The 20,560-nt window shown below is 39.3% G+C and overlaps 1 protein-coding gene across 5 annotated transcripts in view; it reads right to left on the bottom strand.

Moving 5' to 3' along the window:
- Nucleotides 1–229: 229 nt before the first annotated feature.
- Nucleotides 230–20,560, bottom strand: part of NBEA (neurobeachin) — a 1,052,497-nt gene continuing 1,032,166 nt past the window's right edge. For 3 of the 5 annotated variants that reach the window (XM_082246613.1, XM_082246612.1, XM_082246614.1), the window contains 4 exons: nt 17,729–17,830; nt 7,272–7,468; nt 5,765–5,916; nt 230–2,101 (listed from right to left, as the gene is read on the bottom strand). In XM_082246613.1, coding sequence (XP_082102739.1) covers nt 2,011–2,101; nt 5,765–5,916; nt 7,272–7,468; nt 17,729–17,830 — 542 coding nt within the window. In that variant the 3' untranslated portion in view covers nt 230–2,010. The remainder of the gene's footprint in view (nt 2,102–5,764; nt 5,917–7,271; nt 7,469–17,728; nt 17,831–20,560) is intronic. The other 2 variants (XM_082246611.1, XM_082246615.1) reach the window with 2 other exon arrangements.

Raw genomic sequence — 20,560 nt, 5'->3', positions numbered from 1 at the left:
TCAGCTATCCTTATTATTAGTGTATTTTATGTGTGGCCCAAGACAATTCCTCTTCTTCCAATGTGGCCCAGGAAGGTCAAAAGGTTGGACACCCCTGGCTCTATATAACTTATGAATAAATTAAACAGAATTGTTCCCAAGACAGTGCAGACCAACATTTATTAGCTGTAAAAATAACGTAAAAATGCAAAAAAAATATAAAGGACGAGAACAAGTTGGTTGTTTGCATATTTTATTTTTCTTTTTTTTTTCCTCAATTCTTTTTTTTTTTTTTTTTTTTATTTCCAACTGAACACATCTGGCATATTTTACATTTTTGCAATAAAACATGGTTACAATAGCTTAAGGAATTGATATATCCAAAATATTTCACCATGATTTCAAGATGAAATGAATTTGTCTTCCAGGTGTTCAATATCCTCCAATTCTAAATCTACAACTCAAGATATTGCTTACAGACTGATGAATAACTTAATATTTACGCAGACTCCGCAAATGTCTCGGAATCCAATTTTTATCTTTTTTTTTTTCCGCTTTTAAATACAAACAACAATGTAGAAGAAACTCAGTGGTAAAACTTACTAATACAAGGTGATGAACAAATAATTAATCACATCAATAAATAATGATATGTTTCTGGTGCAAAGTGCCAATACAAATAATTTTTATTTGACTTTTTTTTCTCTTAAAATAAATGACTGCAAGTGTGTGTACATTTTTGAGAAAATTACATTCCTGTTACATGCCTCATAGCCCTACTGACACAATATGTACATCTATGACAATACAGTCACTAAATATACAAAGAAAGAACAAGTGGATTGACCCCTGGATGTGTCATTTTAACAGTACACTGTGCAGGATTTCCTGACAGCCATCACTTTAGTAGCATAAAACACACAGCTTTGTCAGTGTCTTAGGCTAAGAATTTGGCTTTTTGGTGATGCCGTCACTGCATCTTGGTAGACCGGCACCATTTGTTTTGTTTGTTAACTACAACCCAAGCAATTCAATTAAAATAAAAAATAAACTTAAATCACCTTCTGTCTTCCTTGACCTCTGCTACTTGTTTGCTGTGGAGAAGATTTAATTTCTGGTCAAAAACTGGAGTAGTTCGGCACCATAAAATATAAATACCCTTTCCGGGGGAAAAACACCAGGGCATATGTAATTGTTGCCTTATCTCTCTTTTATAATGATCATAAATAAAATAGGTACAGCAAGTGTGAGAGATCTATGGCAAACCATGGCTTCATATCCCTATGTTACGAAGGTTTATGGGACTTGACGTGAAAGGGAAAAAAAAAAACCAAAAAAAAAAAAAAAAAACACAAAGTGCAAAGCATATTTTGGTGTGAATGTTAAAAGGATTGGATAGACCCATATTCAACCTTTTAAAGCAAGCCGCGTCCTTTTTAAGTTTCCAGAATATACCTGCTCCGCCAGGTTTAAAGTAAAAGCACAGTTTAGCTTCACGATAAAACTAAGAAACTTTTTTTTGTTTGTTTGTTCTTTATACAAGGTTTTACTTTTACAAAAGTATCCCTTTTAAAGTTAAAGATGTGCATCTGATGTACAAAGTATCAAACATATTTTTTTTTTTTTCACAGCTTGAAAAGAGGCTGGAAATGGGATGTAAGACGTGTGGACTAAACACCATCACAGCTTGGACACATAGTCTTCTCCATAATGTCTTGTTTACGCACTGTGTCCCTCCAGTTTTTTTTTTTTCTTAAAAAGAATGAAAATTTTAATAATTCTGAGACTCCATTTCATCGTCAGTTTGCATGGTACAAGCGTGCCTTTAGCAGCTGGTGTTCAGTTGTGAAAAAGAAACACAATGAAAAGTGGCTTTGCTGACTACAATGTACAGCTATTGCTGGGTGTAATGGAATGTACAACGGAGGAGCTCTACGCAGACTTGCTTTTCCACCGGAGGTGACAATGCCTAGGAACTGCAGCGCTTGTGCTCTCAGCATGAAAACTTGGCATCCAGCACTTCAGTCAGCCTCAGTATCTATTCTGATGTTCGTAATGCCACCGATTAAAATCTATGTTAAAAGCTACAATGCTACCAGAAGCCATGCCAGTGATCAATGTCCTGTAAGGAGAGAAAAAAATTAAATCAAAAACTGATTATTCCTGGTATTCATTGCATTGTATAAACTAGGCCAAAACACATACAATGGATCGGTTTTACCTGTCAAAGATTTGTAGTTTTGTTTATCTAGCCCTCTAACACCACACAGCCAGGTGGATGACACCACTTACAGTTACAAATAACAGTGGGGTCCTCTGCCAACACCCAGACAGCTGATTGGATAGTGCAAAAGTAGCCAGAGAGTGATGAGGTCCATTCCCCTGATCCCTCTTCCAATTAGTATGCTCATTGTCAGCACATCTGCATGCAGCATATTTGATTGGTTCCCCATGTTTGCGTGTTGAGATACAGGGGATTGCAAGATTCTAATAACAAGTCAAATTCAGTATGTGCATTTAAAAAATATGTAAATATTAACAAATACTGAGCTGCATTAACATGCCTTTCATGTCTGCCTGGAGTTTCATTTCAATTATCCAGTTCTGGACCGGAAGGATTTGCCCCCTTAATGACCAAGGCATTTTTTGCGATTCTGCACTGCGTTAATTTAATGGACAATTGTGCGGTTGAGCGACGCTATACCTAAATAAAATTGATGTCCTTTTTTTCCCATAAATAGAGCTTTGTTTTGGTGGCAATTGGTCACCTGTGTGATTTTTATTTTTTGCGCTATAAACAAAAAAAAGAGCGACAATTCTGAAAAAAACAAAACAATATTTTTCACATTCTGCTATATAACACTCCAAAAAAAAAAAAAATTTTAAATCAAAATTTTTCATCCTTTTAGACCAATTTGTATTTTTGGTATTTTTTACATATTTTTGGTAAAAAAAAAAATCGCAATAAGGGTAGTTTGATTGGTTTGCGCAAAATTATCACATCTACAAACTAGGGGAAAGATTAATGTCATTTTTTTTTTTACTAGTAATGGCGGCGATCTGTGATTTTTAGCGGGACTGCCACATTGCGGCGGACAGATCAAACCCCTGACATTTGTGACACTTTTGGGGGGGACCAGTGACATTACTACAGTAATCAGTGCTAAAAATATGCACTGTTACTGTAATAATGACATTGGCAGGGAAGGAGTTAACCTAGTGGGTGATCACAGGGTTAAGTGTGAGCCTAGGGGAGTGGGCTTGTGAAATGACCATAGAGACCGGTGATCCTATATAGAAGGGTCACAGGAGAGAAGAACGGTCGGCTGTGCTTACAACATCTGACCATCCTCTCTCAGCAGGGAGCGATTGCGGGTGCCTGGGGGCCCCATGGATTTGTATCCCCGCTGCCTAGTGGGGGGGGGGGGGGGGGAGCGCCGCCAGCGGCAGCGCGCGCTAGCTCCCTAGCACCACACGCGTGACCGACGTGGGGCTACGTTGGTTCGCGCAGGAGAGGCTGCCTGCCGCAGTTAATCTGCGGTGGGCAGTCTTAATGTGGTTAAGTATGTATTTCTCTGAATATCAAATCTTTCCCAGCAGAGGGGTTTCTGTAAAGAGAACGTGGAAAAAAAACAGCAAGTCTACTCTTTGAAAGTCTACCTAACAACTATGTGAAGTTTACCTGATTTTAGGTTTAGTTTACATATATGCGAATCGGATGCATTTTGAACCACATTCAGTTTGCATAACATGTGAACCAGACCGGCTTTCAATGGAGCCAATTCACATATATGCGGGCTGGTTGTAGTAAGAATTAAAAAAGGGTCCTGGGTGTTTTCCAGCCCAGTTCAGGTGAGATTTGACAGTTCAATGTACCCTCACTGAAGCTGCCAAAGCTCAGCAGAGTTCACAGGGACCTACTGCGCATGCACCCAGTCCAGCTGGCACCTCGCACAGATGAAACAGGACTCCAGTAGGAAGGAGGAGGAACACAGCATTTTTTCATTTTGTGACAGCCAGCAGGGGGAAAAGATCCCCCCCCCCCCGAGCCATCAAAATGGAGACTTAGGGGAGTGAGGGGGCCGACGCATTTGTAATATGTTAAACCCCAAATATGGGTGTAACATATAACATGTTACAAAAGGTGAGTTTAACCTTTAGGGTCCTTTTTCAGGCACTTCCTGTTAGTGCCTGTTAACACATACTGGGCTGCGCTGACCTTCATTCTACTGCACTGGGAGAATGCAGGTCACCGCAAGACAATATTTCTTTTTGTGTCCTGTTCACACTACATTGTTGTCATGTGCACAAATATTTTATATTGTCAGGAAGCTCCTTTTGGTTTTTGCAAGCACTAAATATTCACAGGCCTCATGCAAAACTGTGATCCCTGATCTGTAATCTTTTGCCAATATACATTCTTGGGTACAGAAACGTTTGGAACCAATGAAACTTACACACTAAAAAAGCGTACTACAAAACGACCAATTTATCTAACCCCTAACCTAATCCAGCTTCTAAAAAAAACCCTCTCCCTAAACGTAGCCCTCAACCTTAGCCCCTAAATCTGTCACTTAACTGAACTTACCTCAATACATAAACCTTAAACGTAACCTTAACTCTTGCAAAACAGACATGGAATTCTGATCTCCCTTACTGCCCAGAATACCGACCTTTGCAGTAGTGAAAAGAGTGTCAAATTTATGATTCACCGCCATGTGTTGTTCTATTTTAAAGTGGTTCTAAAGCCTGGGTGACCCCGCCCCCAAGTGATTGACTGGGGGATGCTGGGTCACAAGGGAGCGAGTGGGGAGCGAGCTGCGAGTGAGAAGCAGAGCTGTCATTCGGCAGAAGCCAAGCGCCCGGGTGTGGACTGTTTTTTTTTTTTTTTTGTGATTGATGCTGGACTAACTTTGGGGAACATTTATTTATTTTTTTCCAATTTTTAATAAGGGACTTGTCAAAAACTGGCCCTTGGTTTTTATTTACTTTGGCCATTTTTTTGGTAAATGAGTAAGGGGTACTACCCCTGAAGAATATCCCCCCTTCAAAACAACCCCCCCCCCCCTTATTTAGGTCATGTGGCCTGGTATTTTCAGGAAGGGGGGAGAGTACTTGCTCATCCCACCGCCCTTCCTGGCCTGCAAGTCTGCATGCTTAGATAAGGGTCTGGTATGGATTTTGGGGGGACCTTATTGTTTTTCTTTTGCCACTGACAGCAGATTAATCATTGTTGTAAGGGGCGCGGCAGGTGCTGGCTCCTTAACAACCAGCTATTTACTGGCTTTAAGGACGCTGGCAGGTGCTATTCTCTGTTTATTAAAGATGCAGGGGAGTGCCAGCATTAAAATACTGCAAGTTTTTATTTTTTACTAAAATACTGCAAGTTTTTACTACTAACATACTGCATTTTTTCAAGAAATAGTTGCAGCAGTATTTTAGTAGTATTTTTTTTTTTTTTTTTGTGAATTGCAAAATAATTTTGAAAAACACTGTTATTTTGGTGCTGATCTTAAAGCAGTAGATAACCTTTTGAAATGGAGCCCAGTGTTGCCTGGTCAGAGCATAAAAATGCAGGATCGATACCTTTCTGATTTGTTCTAAATACCAGGCACAATGCTGTTGAATTGATGGCAGTTCCCCTTGTTGACTAATATACAAATTACACATTTTTATGTATTTAGCAAATATGAATTTTGTAGGCTAATTGATTAGGAACAAGTTTTTACAATTTAATTAACTTCTCTATGTGCACAATAAAAGTTAAACATAGTTGTAGACTCACCTTTGATCATGTGACAGATCCATTGCTCGTATTCCAGCATCACAGCCGGGGTAAATATAGAGCTGTTTAAAATCACAAGCTTGCCAGACTTCTACAACACCATTATCTCCACCAGTCACAAGGTTCTGCCCATCACTGCTCAGAAGGATTGCCTGGAAGAATGAGAACATAACATTCATTCACAGCCGTTTCAATGAGATTAATTATTATGGCAGAAAATGTAGACAGTATATAACAAAAATGACAATTTACTGGCTAGGCAAAGATCTCCAGCCAGGAAACGAGCCCTGGCAATAAAGTAGAACCTTGGGGCAATAGCGCCTTCAAAGTTCATGAGCCATTGTTATTATATATGTATGGCAATTTGATGTTTCAAACCATTCTCCTTATTTTACAATACTGATATTCTGTTTGCATCAACTAGACATTTATCTCCACAATGTTCATAACACCATATCAAATTGGAGACTGAGCTGTCTTTTCTTTTTATCATACTTTCCCATGAAAATATAGATTTATATTGTGCTGCAGGAACCTATTGCTTCCTAAATTACTTTGAAGTTTGCACTCTCAAATAAATGTGGAGAACCTGAAGAATTCAATCCCTTTTCAGTCGCTTGTATGAACAGCCCACCATTGTTCAAAACATTTACACTTTCTTCAGCTTAAAACGGTGTGGCCTGAGACACCCTCTATAAATTAGAAGGAAGGAATATGCTAGATGTTTGTTATTGGTAACAGACAGGACTTTTTCAGACACTTTTTATACATTAGGTCTGGAAGAAAGTGTACTTTGTCAACCATATTTACTGGCATGAGTTTTCAGCTAAGCATATGGCAATTCTACCCACAAACAAGACTGCCAAAAATTATAACAGGATTACATTCTCTTGGGGACCAGCACAGACTTTAGGCTCTGTGGAAGGGTAAACTCTACTCGAAATAATTTCATTTAAACTACATCTAAAACCAAAACGTTTTCAATTTGGTTATAGCAGGAATAGGTTTAAAGCCTTGTCAGGATTTTGTGGTTTGTGTGTTTTTTGGGAAGATTTTCCTTCACTTCCTGTCCTGTAGGCACAAAAGGAAATACTTTTAAAGTGAGGCAAATACCTTCTTAGACATTGCCAAATAAAGAAGTGCCCCAATTGGAAATTATTCCTCTATTCCTGTTATGCTGACTGCCTGCAGAATCACTGTCCTAAAAGTTCATTCTAAGAACTAGCTGATACACCAAAGGACCCAATTTGCACAGTAGGCATAAATATACCTGATGTTTTACTGGGTGAATTTAAAACGTTGTGAATTTTGGAAATATACTGCTAAATTTTAGATGTAAAAGGTTAAACTCAATAAGCACAAAAGATGAACATCTATAACCCGTTACCGGTATTCACAAACTTTTAGAGGTAGAATAACACTTTCTAGTTTTTAATGAATCTTGGGGTTCAATATTTTAGCTTGAAGATGCTGAACACAAAAAAAATAAACAGGTGTCAGTGCCTACCCTGGTTGAATCGGTGATCTCCATCTGGCCCAGAAGCTTGCCATTAATGCTGAAATTGCAAAACCGCCCTCTTTCATAATATATAATACAATGACCTTCACTGGAAACAGAAATCAAACGAGGGTATAAGCAATTCTCCGGGCCCTCCAGCGCTCTGAGTAGATCTCCAGTGATGGTGTGGACCAAGCATGGACCCTCTAAAAAAAATAAAAAATAAAAATAAGAAAAAGATTGCTTAGCATTATACTTCAGCTAGAGAAGAACAAGTTCTAACACATATTAATCAACCAGGTTTAATATTCAAAATCCCCATGACAATGGGACAATGTTCAAATAGGAGCATGGATGAAGAAGCACATTCAGTGATTTAGAAGTTGCGTAAAAATGTTTGATTGCTTTGATTGCTCAGATAAACAAGATAATCGGAGGCCAGTTTACTAAAAGACCTGAGAAAGATCACACAACAAATGCATTTATGATAATTATCCAGTCATTTGCAGATTAAATAAGTAAACAGGTTTTATTTTTACATGACTGGATAATGGAAGTGAATCTTCACAAAATGTATTGAATGAACATTCCAAATTTATTAGTAAATCAGGCTCTCTGCATTTACTTTAAGGCGTCATAGTCCAATGTAAGCCTACTCTTAAAACAGGGCTCAATATTTAAAGTCCTGAGCTACTAGCTAGGCCTTAAGGGTTACTCGCCACTAGCTGCCCCACCCATCCCCTACCCTGCCCCGCCCTTAAACACTCCCTCATAAACTATCTCATAAAATGACACTGTTGAATGTTTTTGTATTAATGTAGAAATTACAAAAATATTAATAACAACTTTATCAGTGCCCATCAGTGCAGCCTATCAGCGCCCATCAGTGCAGCATCATTAGTGAAGCTTATCAGTGCCGCCTCACCAGTGCCCATCAGTGCAGCCTCACCAGTGCCCATCAGTGCAGCCTCACCAGTGCCCATCAATGCCCCCTCACCAGTGCCCATGAATGCAGCCCCATCAGTGCCCATCAATGCAACTTCACCTGTGCCCATCAATGCAACCTCACCTGTGCCCATCAATGCAGCCTCCTCTGTGCCCATCAACGCGGCCTCATTTGTGCCCATCAATGCCCTCTCCACTGAGCCCATCAATGCAGCCTTCCCTGTGCCCATTAAGCAGTCACACGTCCCGGCATTGGACCGGTATTCTGTCTATCATAGGAGCCGGGCCAAAAAGCCGTGCTGTGTGTGATGGCGAGCGCCCGGCAATTCAAATGAAAGCTGTTACAGCAGGGCGATCCCCGCTCTGTGATTATCCGGCTGGCTTTCCTCTTCCTCTCCTCTCTCTTCCCCTCCCCACACTCTTCCCCTCCCCACACTCGCCCTCAATTATTTTCCACTCGCTAAATGCGAGCAGGTGAGTGGAAAATTTGAGGGATGTCTTAAAGAATATGTAAACCCAACATTTCATATTCCTGATCTGTGCCTGCTGTACAATGTAATTGTATGAAAAAGTATTCTGTTCTTCCATTGTAAAAGAAAAAGTATCCAGTTCTCTTTTTTTTTGTTTCCTTGTGAAATCCCTGGTGTTCCTGTCTGTCCCTCTGCTTTCCTAATAATAACTGACCACACTGAGCAGCAAAACACATTGTGGTCAGTTCTCTAGCTACCTTGAGAACTCAGCCTGCTCTCCGCTCTCCTACAATGATCAGACTTGTCCTGACATTTACCCCCTGCACAGCCTTTTTACTGGGAGGATCAGTGTACTGTTGTTTCTCATGTTTTACAGCTGAGAACAGGGGGAATGTGAACTATTAAAAAAAGGTATTTATATTCATATTTTATGTATATCTGTATACAAATGTTTTGATTTACATTTCTATTTTAAAATTAATGGGTTGTCAAAACCGGTGTCAAAACACTCTATTTAGGCTGGATGGTATCAATGATAAAAAGTAAACAATAATGCTGTAAATAGGCGTAAAATAACACTTACTACAGATTGTTGTAATCTAGTATAAAGTATGTTATTCAGTACCCAGTATGGGTAGGAGACGGTTTACATTTGCACCACATCCCATGAATTAAATAGAAAAATGTACAAAAAGCAGGACTTTTAGGGTACCCCATTTCTACACAAAACTAAAAGTCAACAATCCATTTTATTAATCTATTAAAATCAGTTTAAAACCAATAACAATCTGGTTTCATTCCGCAGTATAAGGCTGAATTGACAAATGTCATGTTACAACAGATGTTAAAATCTAGACATGTCCCAGAGTTGATTCAGCAAGTGGCATATGTGTAATGTATAATTATGATTTAAGCTTTGCGCAGTATTAAAATGTATAGATTCTTATTGTTTATTCTGGTATGTTTGCTACAAAACTCCTGAAGAAGTTGTGAACTTGGCAAAACATGTCGAGTAATTGGGAACCCTAAAAGTCCCACTTTTTGTACATTTTTCTAGTATAAATTAGGTTGAAAGGAAAGTGTGCAGAAAGCAAAATTAAAAAAAGTTGCAGGCAACCATGGTTCTTTTCTAGGATGTGTATCGTTTATTGGATCTCAGAAACAGATGACAAGTCCAACGGAGTTTATACAATTTATTAATATTCAAAAGCCTTACAAGTCCCTTAGGAATACCAAGTTTTTCTGTTCATCATTTTATTTTAGCTACTTCCTCATTGTCCTCATTCACCTAAATATAGAGGAAGCGGATTTCTTTTTATCGCATTGTTATCAAATAATGCTCCTTGGACCAGAATAGCTGCATACACAGGTTTTTCTTGGAAATACCCAAGGCCCTTCTTGCATCTATTTGCCATATTATCATGGCAAGAAAGAAAGCAGCAAGAATGGGAAAATTAAGTGTAAGAAAACACACACACACATTATCTAAAATAAGCAAAGGATCATTCATTTCATCTCTAATCAAAAAGAAGATTTTTTTGTCTCTCTACATTTCTAAAATCAATTATCTTCAAATTAGGTGCAGACATCTGCTGGGTCTGATTACTACATCTTTCCAAGTTCTGAAGATTCGATGGGCTTAATACGTGGCTGAAGCTAGCACATATGTTAAGATACAAACGTCAATGCAAACACAGTAGCCACTGACACACGGCACAAAAAAGGGGGCTAAATTATTCAAAGCAAATTGTAGGACATTCAGACAAGGTCAGTGGGCTGTGATGGAGGAAGTCGTACACATATTTACTACAAGATTCTCCGCGGCACTCCTCCATTGTCTCTGAAAGTTAGAACACAGATGTAAAGAAAATGCACTGTTTCTGGGTGATCGCCCCTTTTGTTCTTTCATTGAATTGTAGATTATTCACTCCTCGCTGCACGTAAATGAAAGTAATTTGGCAGCTCAAAAAAAGTCACTGAGAGGTCTGTAATATTGTGAAGAGTACATCTCAAATAATCATTGTTTTCCTGAAAAGCACAATATTGAACTTATTCTATGTGGCCTTTCTTTACGATAGCCTTTTAACATAAAGCTACTTAGGTTTAACTGGAAAACAATCAATAAGCAATGATTCAAGTAGTTACTTACTACTTTTTTATTTTTTTATTTCTTTTTTCTTAACTGATGCCTGATAACAAGGGCAACAAGTGTCATTACAGTATGAGGATTGATCATTAAATGCTTTATCCCTCCTTTTACATATCTGGTAATTATAATTCGGCTCCATGCACACTGGGCTTAAAAAAATGTCTGTTCCCTTGGCAGAAGAAAAAACGATCATATAGAGTGTTTTTTTGTACATAGTTTAGGCGAGTTTTGTGTTTTTATCTCTGGCAGAAGCTGCAACCAGTCTAGGATTTTTTCCTGCCTCTAAACGTTGAGCTTAATATATGCCTTTAATCGTTCTAATGTGCATGGACATGTAGGACAACATTGAGCTGCTTATACAGGCAAAATGCAAAACTCCTGTAGAAGTAGCGATTGTTAAGCCAATGTGCATGGAGCCTAAGTGCCGGTTCACACTAGTGCGATGCGGGAACCAGCGCAATTCCAGTGCCGGTTCACACTAGTGCGATGCGGGAACCAGCGCAAAGGACTCACAGGCAGTTCATATTGCCCTATGCGAACCGCTGAGGGTGTCAATAGAAAATTATTGACACCCCCAGATCGGTTCACATATCACTGTGTGTACTGTCAAATGGTGCAGGAATTGGATCGCATGGGTGTGAACACCCATGCGATCCGATTCCAGTGTGGACCAAAAAAGAGTCCTGCACCATTTTGGTCCGGTCTTGTATCTGTGATGCCAGTAGAAGCTACCAAGTGACTATAGCAGTCTCCACCCCCAATTCACCAAACTAGAAAAGAGAAGAGGGATTAAACAGTCCCGTGGCCACCACAAAATGTTTCCTTTATTTTCTCTACGTCTAGTGTCTGTGTGTTGTTTTAAATATGCTTGCATTTGCATACACTTTGACTGTTTTCAAACAAATCCACTGTAGTTTCCCTGCAGCATGGGCTTAATGTAGGGTGCCTGTCGTTTTCTTGTGGGTGTTACCCATGCTTTACCATTGACTTTCATTGGATCGGACAGTTTTGGTGCATTTTCTTCTGAAAGTACATCAAAACCTCTGCATGCATGCAAGACTTCAGGTGCCCTGCATGCATGCAGGACTTTTAGTGGGTCAACCGCAGCAGGTGAGTGTGAAAGCAGCCCTAAATTGGTTGTAAAGTCAGGAGGATAAATGACTGCCATGCTCTTTGTTTTATCAAGATCTAAAGTACTGTTTTTTTCAATTCTAATCCTAAACGCCCTTTCTCACAGTACTGATGTGCAGTCACATGACCTTCCTCCGCTCTCCTTCCCTGATCTAAGGAATGCGGAGGGAGAGCCTGAAATAACCAACAGCCACCCAGCAGAGGAACACACCGGCGCTGTGAGAGAAGGTATTTAGGATTAGAACTTAAAAAAAAAAAAAGACACACAGTACTTTCGATCTTGATAAAACAGAGGGGATGGTAGTTATTTATAAATGGTATTTTTAAGCCACAACCAAGAGCAGCAGGATAAAACAGAGAGGATGGGGGAGGAGATCAGCGCTCACACAGGCTTCAGGACGGACAGGCAGGGAGGGAGAGGGAGAGACTCAGAGCAGAGAGCAGGATGATGGAGGCATGTAAACTGACCACAGTATAATGGATCAGCAGCCATGATTACAGTAATTAGCATGCACAGGGGGACACAGGAAAATGCAGGATCAACCAGGTATTGTATATTATAAAAAGGGACATAATACATGACAAAAGCACTATGCTGTAGATCATGCCTTAAAGTAACAGAAGCTTTTTTTTTTTTCTTTTAGGGTTACAACCGCTTTAAGTACTGATTCTGAATGCCTCCTGTTGGATATTCTCTATCAAATATATCTAAAAGGCCTCTGCATTTATTACTGAGCTGGGCACCAGCCAGATTGTTATTATATGAACAAAGAGGGTCCTGAGATGCCCCTTATTTCACTATACAAGAATATTCAGCTTTCATAAGTCAGGTGATCACCCCATGGCTTCATTTGTGGCAGTACTTTGCAGTCCTATCTTATCACTATTCAACTCAGCAATACCAAGCAAATTAACAGTACTGGACAAAGCTTTCAATCTGTTGGATCTCTTCTGATGCTGCCTGTGGTCCCCGAAGGTCTTATAACAGGTAAAGTGGATTTTGGAAAATTATTGGAAAATGTCGGAAAATTATACTGTATGCTCACACATACAAGTTGTGTTCCCTAAGAACGCAGTAACACCTGTCTCGCCCCTACTGGTAATCATTTATATTGGCCAAGAGCACATAGAGCTGTTCCTAAATAGAAGGCGCTTTAAAAGTCAATTACAAACTGGTGTGACCACATTGCTCACAATTGTAGTCAGAATGGGGGGACAGAATGGATCATTCTAGGCCAGTGTGAGCTAGACAAACCCCCTACAGTACAAAAGAGAGCAAATGATCTTTCAGTTGTATTTATAACAAACAATTTATTAAAAAGTCAGTCCTAAAAAGCCAATGGTAAGACTTCCCAGCTCTGACTTTCCTGCTGAATTTAGGTTCTCCTTATAAAAGAAAAGCCCAACAGGTAGTTGAACAGGCAGAGTCATATGATCCAGAATCCATCTGATGAAATATCAGTTTTGGGTGAATGGACACTAATGGTCCTTGGTTCTAAACATTTTTTAAATTGCTATTTCTGATGTTTTTTTGAATTGATGTATTTAAGCATATATGTGCTATATTAAAAGATGCCAACATATCACTTATAACACACAGGAGGAAGACTGTAAATTTCAGGGAAAAAAACAGGATAAGTGTTAGGGAACACATTTATCAAGAGTACCTTGGCAATGTGGCTTACAAGTATATTTGCAAATGTTTGTAACTAAAACCACTGTTTTTAACCTATTTTGAATAGATTAGCTAGGGTTTTTTTGCTGGTTAACTTGAAAGTGTGCTGGGGATCCCTTTAGTATTTTATAACTGACTTATTTCAAGATGTATGTGCTATATAAAAAAGGTGCCAAAATACACATTTTAAGAATATCAAACATAAAGTACAAATATTATACAAAACAAGATAAAGAAAGACAGCCAAAGAGTTAACAAAAAAGTGGCAGCGAATAAAGCTAAAGTTTCTGAAAGATTTGTGTTCAAAATGGGATTTACTCTTGTCAGATAACCCGAGAAACGGAATAAATAATAGACTGACTATCAAATTAAAAAGGAAACCCACTCAATTAGAATGAGTGGCTTGTAACATATCTACTGAGGTTAAATGGTAAGGTAGACACTAACAGGCGTGTCCCTCTATACGGGAGGTGGATCCTGATCAAAGCCACAGGCAGCTTAGGTATAAAGCGCAATCCAGAGATTTTCTGAAGCTCTTCTGACATCTGTCCTCTTATTTAGAAAAACATGCTAAATGAAACCAAATATACCAAATCCTTCTCAAGAGAAAATCCAATCAAAGGATCTTAGAGTGTTCAGACAGGGACAAAATAGCTTGTAAGCTAATCATCTGGGAAAATTCATGTAAATCCACTGAGTGTATAAAATTTTGAACAAGTTCTAGGGAGGGTGGAACATTCATCAAAATCTGTTTCCACCACTTGGGCTATAAGAATAAAAAGGCGCGTCAATGACAAATGCTAAACATTTTGGATTTACCCTCACATTCAATCCCGGGACATTGGTGATCAGGACAATTAGAGTAAAGATGACCTGTCCTGATCACCAATGTCACTTGGAATGAATGTGGGGGTAAATCCAAAATGTTAAGTTGCTACGAGGACAGGAAAATAGGGGAGAAAAATCTTCGACTGTAGACACTTTTTCTCATGATATCTGTCTAAGAATGGATGTCCTTTACACTGGAAAGATATCTTTTTATAGCCTGTTGAGTCTACAGGACATGGAGTAAAGGGAATTCTCTAATGAGACACAGATAAGGGAAAAAACAACCTATCAGTAGTTTTAAAGCCTAGTACACACAATGAGATTATCAGACAAATGATGGTCTGTTTTTTTTCGCATGCTAGTCTCCATATCGAAAATGAATAGGTTACTAAAGTACGAAAATTCTCGTATAAAAGAATTAAAATTCAAAAGTGATGTAATGTATTTGTATTGTAATTTTGGAGGAAAACTGCACTGATTAAACGAAAATCGTACAATCTGGTATCGTACGAGAAAAATGTTCGCGTTTGCCCCTTCGGAAATTTTTGGACGACAGCTGTGTACGAACGATCAGATTAATATACGATCGTTTCGAAAATGGTATTTTTTTGTACGATATTCTGATCGTGTGTACAGGGCTTAACTTTTCCCTCTCTTGAGCCTCCCTATTGGTCACTGAGGACACCTATCCCATTAAAAAACAAATTCTATAGGACACTTACAAGTTTTGCATTGCTTTAATTTTTTTAACGTTTAGATAAAAATTCAGAAGTACGTGAGCACGGTCACATGCTCCAAAAATAGCCAACCACTTGGGTAAGATTTCTGGTCAATCCTTCCACCATTTAAGTAGAATTCTAGGCTACCACCTAACTAGTCTTACAAAATACTCTATCACCCCCCTCCTAACACCTATGTTGGCTAACCTGTATAAAAAAGATGTATACACTATTCAGCCCGCTCTGGTTTAGTCACATGATCCCCTATGTTAGCCAGTGGCAGCTGCAGGGGAGAGGAGATAGTGCTCAACCATGGCTGGAATTCTTGGAAGCAGTATCATCACCCATATGCTTCCTATGGCCCATGCATTATTGGCGTACCCTCCTCTGCTCTGCAGCTGCTGCTAACTGACACAGAGGAGCTGGATTACATGACTGGTCCAGAGAGGCCTAAAAATAGGCAAGTATGCAGATCTTTCTTACACAGGTTAGTCAGCATAGGTGTCTGGAGGGGGAAGGGAACATTTTTAAGGTTAGAATTAGGCCGGCTATAGAGGTTGCAAATTTCTTTCCTGCAACCAAAGAAATGTCCCCATCAACACAGACAGAGGAATCCCTCCTGCTGAGACATTGCATTCTCCCAGTGGGGGTGGGGCAGGGGAAGCCGCCCCCGCTGGGCCAAGACAGTGATTATTGCTAGCAGCTATAGCAGCCACTAGCACTAATAGCAAGTCAATCCGGGAGGCTGGTTGTACCCAAGTTGATCAATCTATCAACTGTGTACATTCAGCCTGCCCATACATGGTTCAAATCTTGGCTGGTTCAGCAGGAACCGTCTATGGCTGGCCTAATTTAATTAGAAGGTAAGTGGAAAGCTCCTGCTAACTTGTATGTAAAGCCACACATGGGCAATAAAGATTACAGGGTCCCACAGAAAGGTTCTTCATTATTTTAACATCTACCTGAAGCCGCATTTGTCAGCTAGTAGTAAACATAACACTGTAGAGAAGGAGGGTGGGGAAAATAAACACGGTTCTTGGTTTTTACAGTAATTCGGCTTTTGTGCAATTCATAAACGTCAAACAAAGTAACCCTAATTGATATCTTATTCTTCAAAAATACAGTATCTCACAAAAGTGAGTACACCCCTCACATTTTTGTAAATATTTTAGTATATCTTTTCATGTGACAACACTGAAGAAATTATACCTTTCTACAATGTAAAGTATTGAGTATACAGCTTGTATAACAGTATGTATGTAAATTTGCAGTCCCCTCAAAATAAAAACAGTACAGTATCAATATACTGTATCAGTGCTTCAGTATGGCACTGTGGAGCTACAGTTCATTGAGGGAACAATGAATCCCTACATGTACTGTGACATACTAAAGCAGAGCATCGAAGACTGGGCTGCAATGCAACATGATAACGACCCCAAACACACCACCAAGACGACCACTGCCTTGCTAAAGAAAGAGGGTAACAGTGATGGACTGGGAAAGCATGTATCCAGACCTAAACCCTATTGAGCATCTGTTGGGCATCCTCAAACAGAGGGTTGAGGAGCGCAGGGTCTCCAACATCCACCAGCTCTGTGATGTAGTCATGGAGGACTGGAAGGGGACTCCAGTGGCAATCTGTGAAGCTCTGGTGAACTCCATGCCCAAGAGGGTTAAGGCAGGGCTGGAAAATAATGGTGACCACACAAAATATTGACACTTGGGCCCAATTTGGACATTGACACTTAGGGGTGTACTCACTTTTGTTGCCAGCGGTTTAGACATTAATGGCTGTGTGGTGAGTTATTTTGAGGGGACAGCAAATTTACACTGTTATACAAGCTGTACACTCACTACTTTCCATTGTAGTAAAGTGTAATTTCTTCAGTGTTGTCACATGAAAAGATATAATAAAATATTTACAAAACGTGAGGGGTGTACTCACTTTTGTGAGATACTGTAATTCATACACATCCACTACTTAATGTATTCAATTTTTCATGAAATTGTTTACTGTGGTTTTCTGTCTCCTTGTAACATCCTCCTGAACCTCTCTTTTTTACCCTCATTTCCGTTTGTTTGGAAGAAGCTGTGCACAGTAGTTGTATGCACTGCTCTATGCACACTACACATCTCATAATCCATAGTCACTAGTCTACCTTGGAGGAGAGCAAGAGGGGGTGGCTACATTTCTACAGTGGGACCATGAAGAAAAAAATTGTCACCCTTACTCCTCTTCAATATTAGCACCTAGTTTTCAAAAACTACAAAGGCACTTGAAAATTAAATTTCATATTTTTGATAAATCTAAATTGTAAAGCAGGGTAATTAGTAAAAACAAACAAAAAAAAAAAAAAACTTTATTATCTAACATGTCCCAATAGGTTTGGACAGGCTACTTATGCGTTGTACTCGGATGGGAAATATTCAAACTTTGAAGAAAGCCATGTTGTCTGTGTACAACCTCTTAAAGTTAGTATGGATCCAATTTTTTCTTAACAACTTTGACCAATATAATGCTAAATGAAAATAATACAATATGCACAAACCTTTAGCTCCACTGATGACGAGACCCAGTTCAGCACATACTGATACACAGACAACTTCATGATCATGGCCAGTCAAGACAGCCCTGGGAGCTGGGTAATCACCTGAATAATTGGAGGTGAAAAAACATTTAGGATCATAAACGAGTAGGACAGAATACATACAATTCACAATACACAATACATTCACAATACATTCTCCTCATTGGTTTACTGGCAGTAATTGACAGCAGCGGGAGCCAATTGCTCCCGCTGCTGTGTGAGCCAATGAGGTGAGAGAGACCCGGGAGATCCCTGCTCTCATGCACATCACTGGATCGAAATGGGGCTGGAGCAAGTATTAGGAGGGACTGCAGGGGGAGCAGCAGCCAGAAGTTTTTTTTACCATAATGCATAGAATGCATAAAGGTAAAAAACCTTAAACCTTTAGAACCACTTTAAATCACAAACAGTAAAATATGGCAAGAAAACCACACACTCTGCTGGTTATACAGAACCAAAAAGCAGATATTCTAGTAGTAATGTATACATTGCTTTAGAAACGTCAATCTTTAGCACTCAAGTTGTGCCGACTTGTGACACTAACTAAATGTGTACACACTATAAAATGTGTTTATCCTTGTGCTTTATAAATAGCACATATATTTTGGAAAAATATATGAAATCCATTACTCCATTACCCCGTTTCAGTCTGTGCTTGTGCTTGTTCTATAACCCCCCCCACCTCATATGTCTGTGTGAAAATACATATATGTTCCATTGCTTGCATTTACAGTAAAGAATTAATATCCAAGATCAAAAAGGTCGCTGTAAACACAATCCCGGAGATAAGACAATGGCTGAAGCATAAAGGACAAAAAACGTTTCATCCTTCCAAGGGACAGATGCCAAGCACTGCAACAATCATTCAAAATTCAGCAACGCATACTGTCACATCCTAAATGATAGATGTAGCACAAGGCTAAAGGCTAAGAAACAAAAAGGGCTTCAGGTGAAGAGAATCTACAGGGAATTGAAACCTCATTGCTGCTAGCTTAACCAATTCAGCAAAAGTGTGGCTTTCTAGATATCTAGAGGGTCAGATTGGGACAGCACAATAGTATATTGTAATATTCTACACAATAGCGAAGACCATTCTAAAATAGGTGTACAAAAGTTTAGCATATGCTTTTATTAAGTTTATAATAATATGACAAATATACAGTTACACCATATGTAGAAAACAATCTGTAAAAATGTTATGAGAATGACTGAGATGAATGTGTAAACAGTATACCTGTATAAAGGTATTTGTCATTAAAATGTCTTTCATAAGAAATGTTTTTCGGAAAAAAAGCCTGCAGCTTACGCATGCATTTGCAAAAGAAACCCCTGTTTTTAACGCAGATGCAGATAATACTGGGGTGCCGTGAAGTGGACCTGCAGCTTACGCATGTATTTGTAAATGCGTGCAAACTAAACCCCTGTTTTTAACGCAAACTGTTAGACATGACAATTCAGTTGGTTGCAAGCTGGTGGATACGTTGAGCTGGGAATTTTCTTTTGTTTGACATGTGGCGCCCTTTCCATGTGTTGCTTGCTGTGAAGGCCAATTATAGGTGGGGCACTGGCTATTTGTTTGTACTGGGGTGAGTTAATACAGATAGTTCTTTATGAAGCACCATCTGACAAACAAGGACCACAAAGCATAACATTTGCTAGGATATATATTTGAAATATGCAGGAAGATACAACATCTCCTAAGGCAGACAGTCCCTTTAGGCAAGGCAGTAATTCACACTTAGAAGCTGAAGCCCACACCTTTGGCGAGTATCCTGTTGGAAGGAAAGTAATGAGAAATGTCAGGTGAAGTCCCAGGATCAATGAAATTTCAGACACTGGGGACGGAACATGAATAGCATTGATCCTTTTAAAGAACACCAGTCAGAGGCTGAACATAATGTATTGCACAGAAAGGCTTTGGAGGATAAGCAGGCGAGTCTGATATACCTACCTGACAAAAAATTCAATCAGCCTTGTAGCACGCGATGCCTGCTCCTTCTCTCAGCTCTCAAGGCAGAGGCTGCTTCCAATTAAAGTGTGCAAATTAATTTTTATCACTTTCAAATTAGTTTCTGGATTTGTGAAAAGCTTGTTTTTCAGAGAAGGCTTTTTGTTCGCTCCTTCTGCTGTGCCAGGGCATCATCTGCCAGTGACACGTTGGGTGAATTATTAGCTCTATGTATGACTCGTATGCTCTTTAATAGAAGAAGTCTGTCTCCTCCGTAACTGGACTGAAATTATTATTCCCTGATGCTATTTCTAAGACAATAGACAAGCAATAGTAATGTTTACCATGTAAAACAATGATCAATAAAAAAATAAAATAAATAAACTGGTCTTGCACTGCCTGATTTACTGCAGCAATAGGAAAATTATTGGTGGCATCCAAGGTCAGATGCTGATCTATACAAGGAAAGGATGTGTCCCACAGAATACTTCCTAGGATTGAACATCCTAGCATTGCACCACACAAAATAAGTTTTCTCTGAGACATGGTAGGCATTCTTAAGAAGTCGACTTCTGAGCCTTAAAGGAGGGCGGGATGACCAAATCCGATTATCCCTTTTACCTCAGGAAGTGGGCTTCAAGAGCCCAAAATCTGAGCAAGCTCCATGTTGAAAACACAGGCCAAAGGGAAAAGGCAAAAAATTGGTAATGCTAAACACATACCACAAAAAGCAAATATTGTTAAAGCAGAATTAAACCCAAAAACAAACATTATATTGCAGGTTACCAATTATTTGATGTGATGGCCGCATTGGTTTTCTTTATTTTATTTTCAGCTGGTGATCC

This window comes from Pelophylax lessonae (assembly GCF_965119305.1).
Source record: "Pelophylax lessonae genome assembly, chromosome: 2".
NCBI classification, from domain to species: domain Eukaryota; kingdom Metazoa; phylum Chordata; class Amphibia; order Anura; family Ranidae; genus Pelophylax; species Pelophylax lessonae.
The sequence above is the reverse complement of the archived record's forward strand: the minus strand, read 5'-3'. Positions and strand labels throughout refer to the sequence as shown.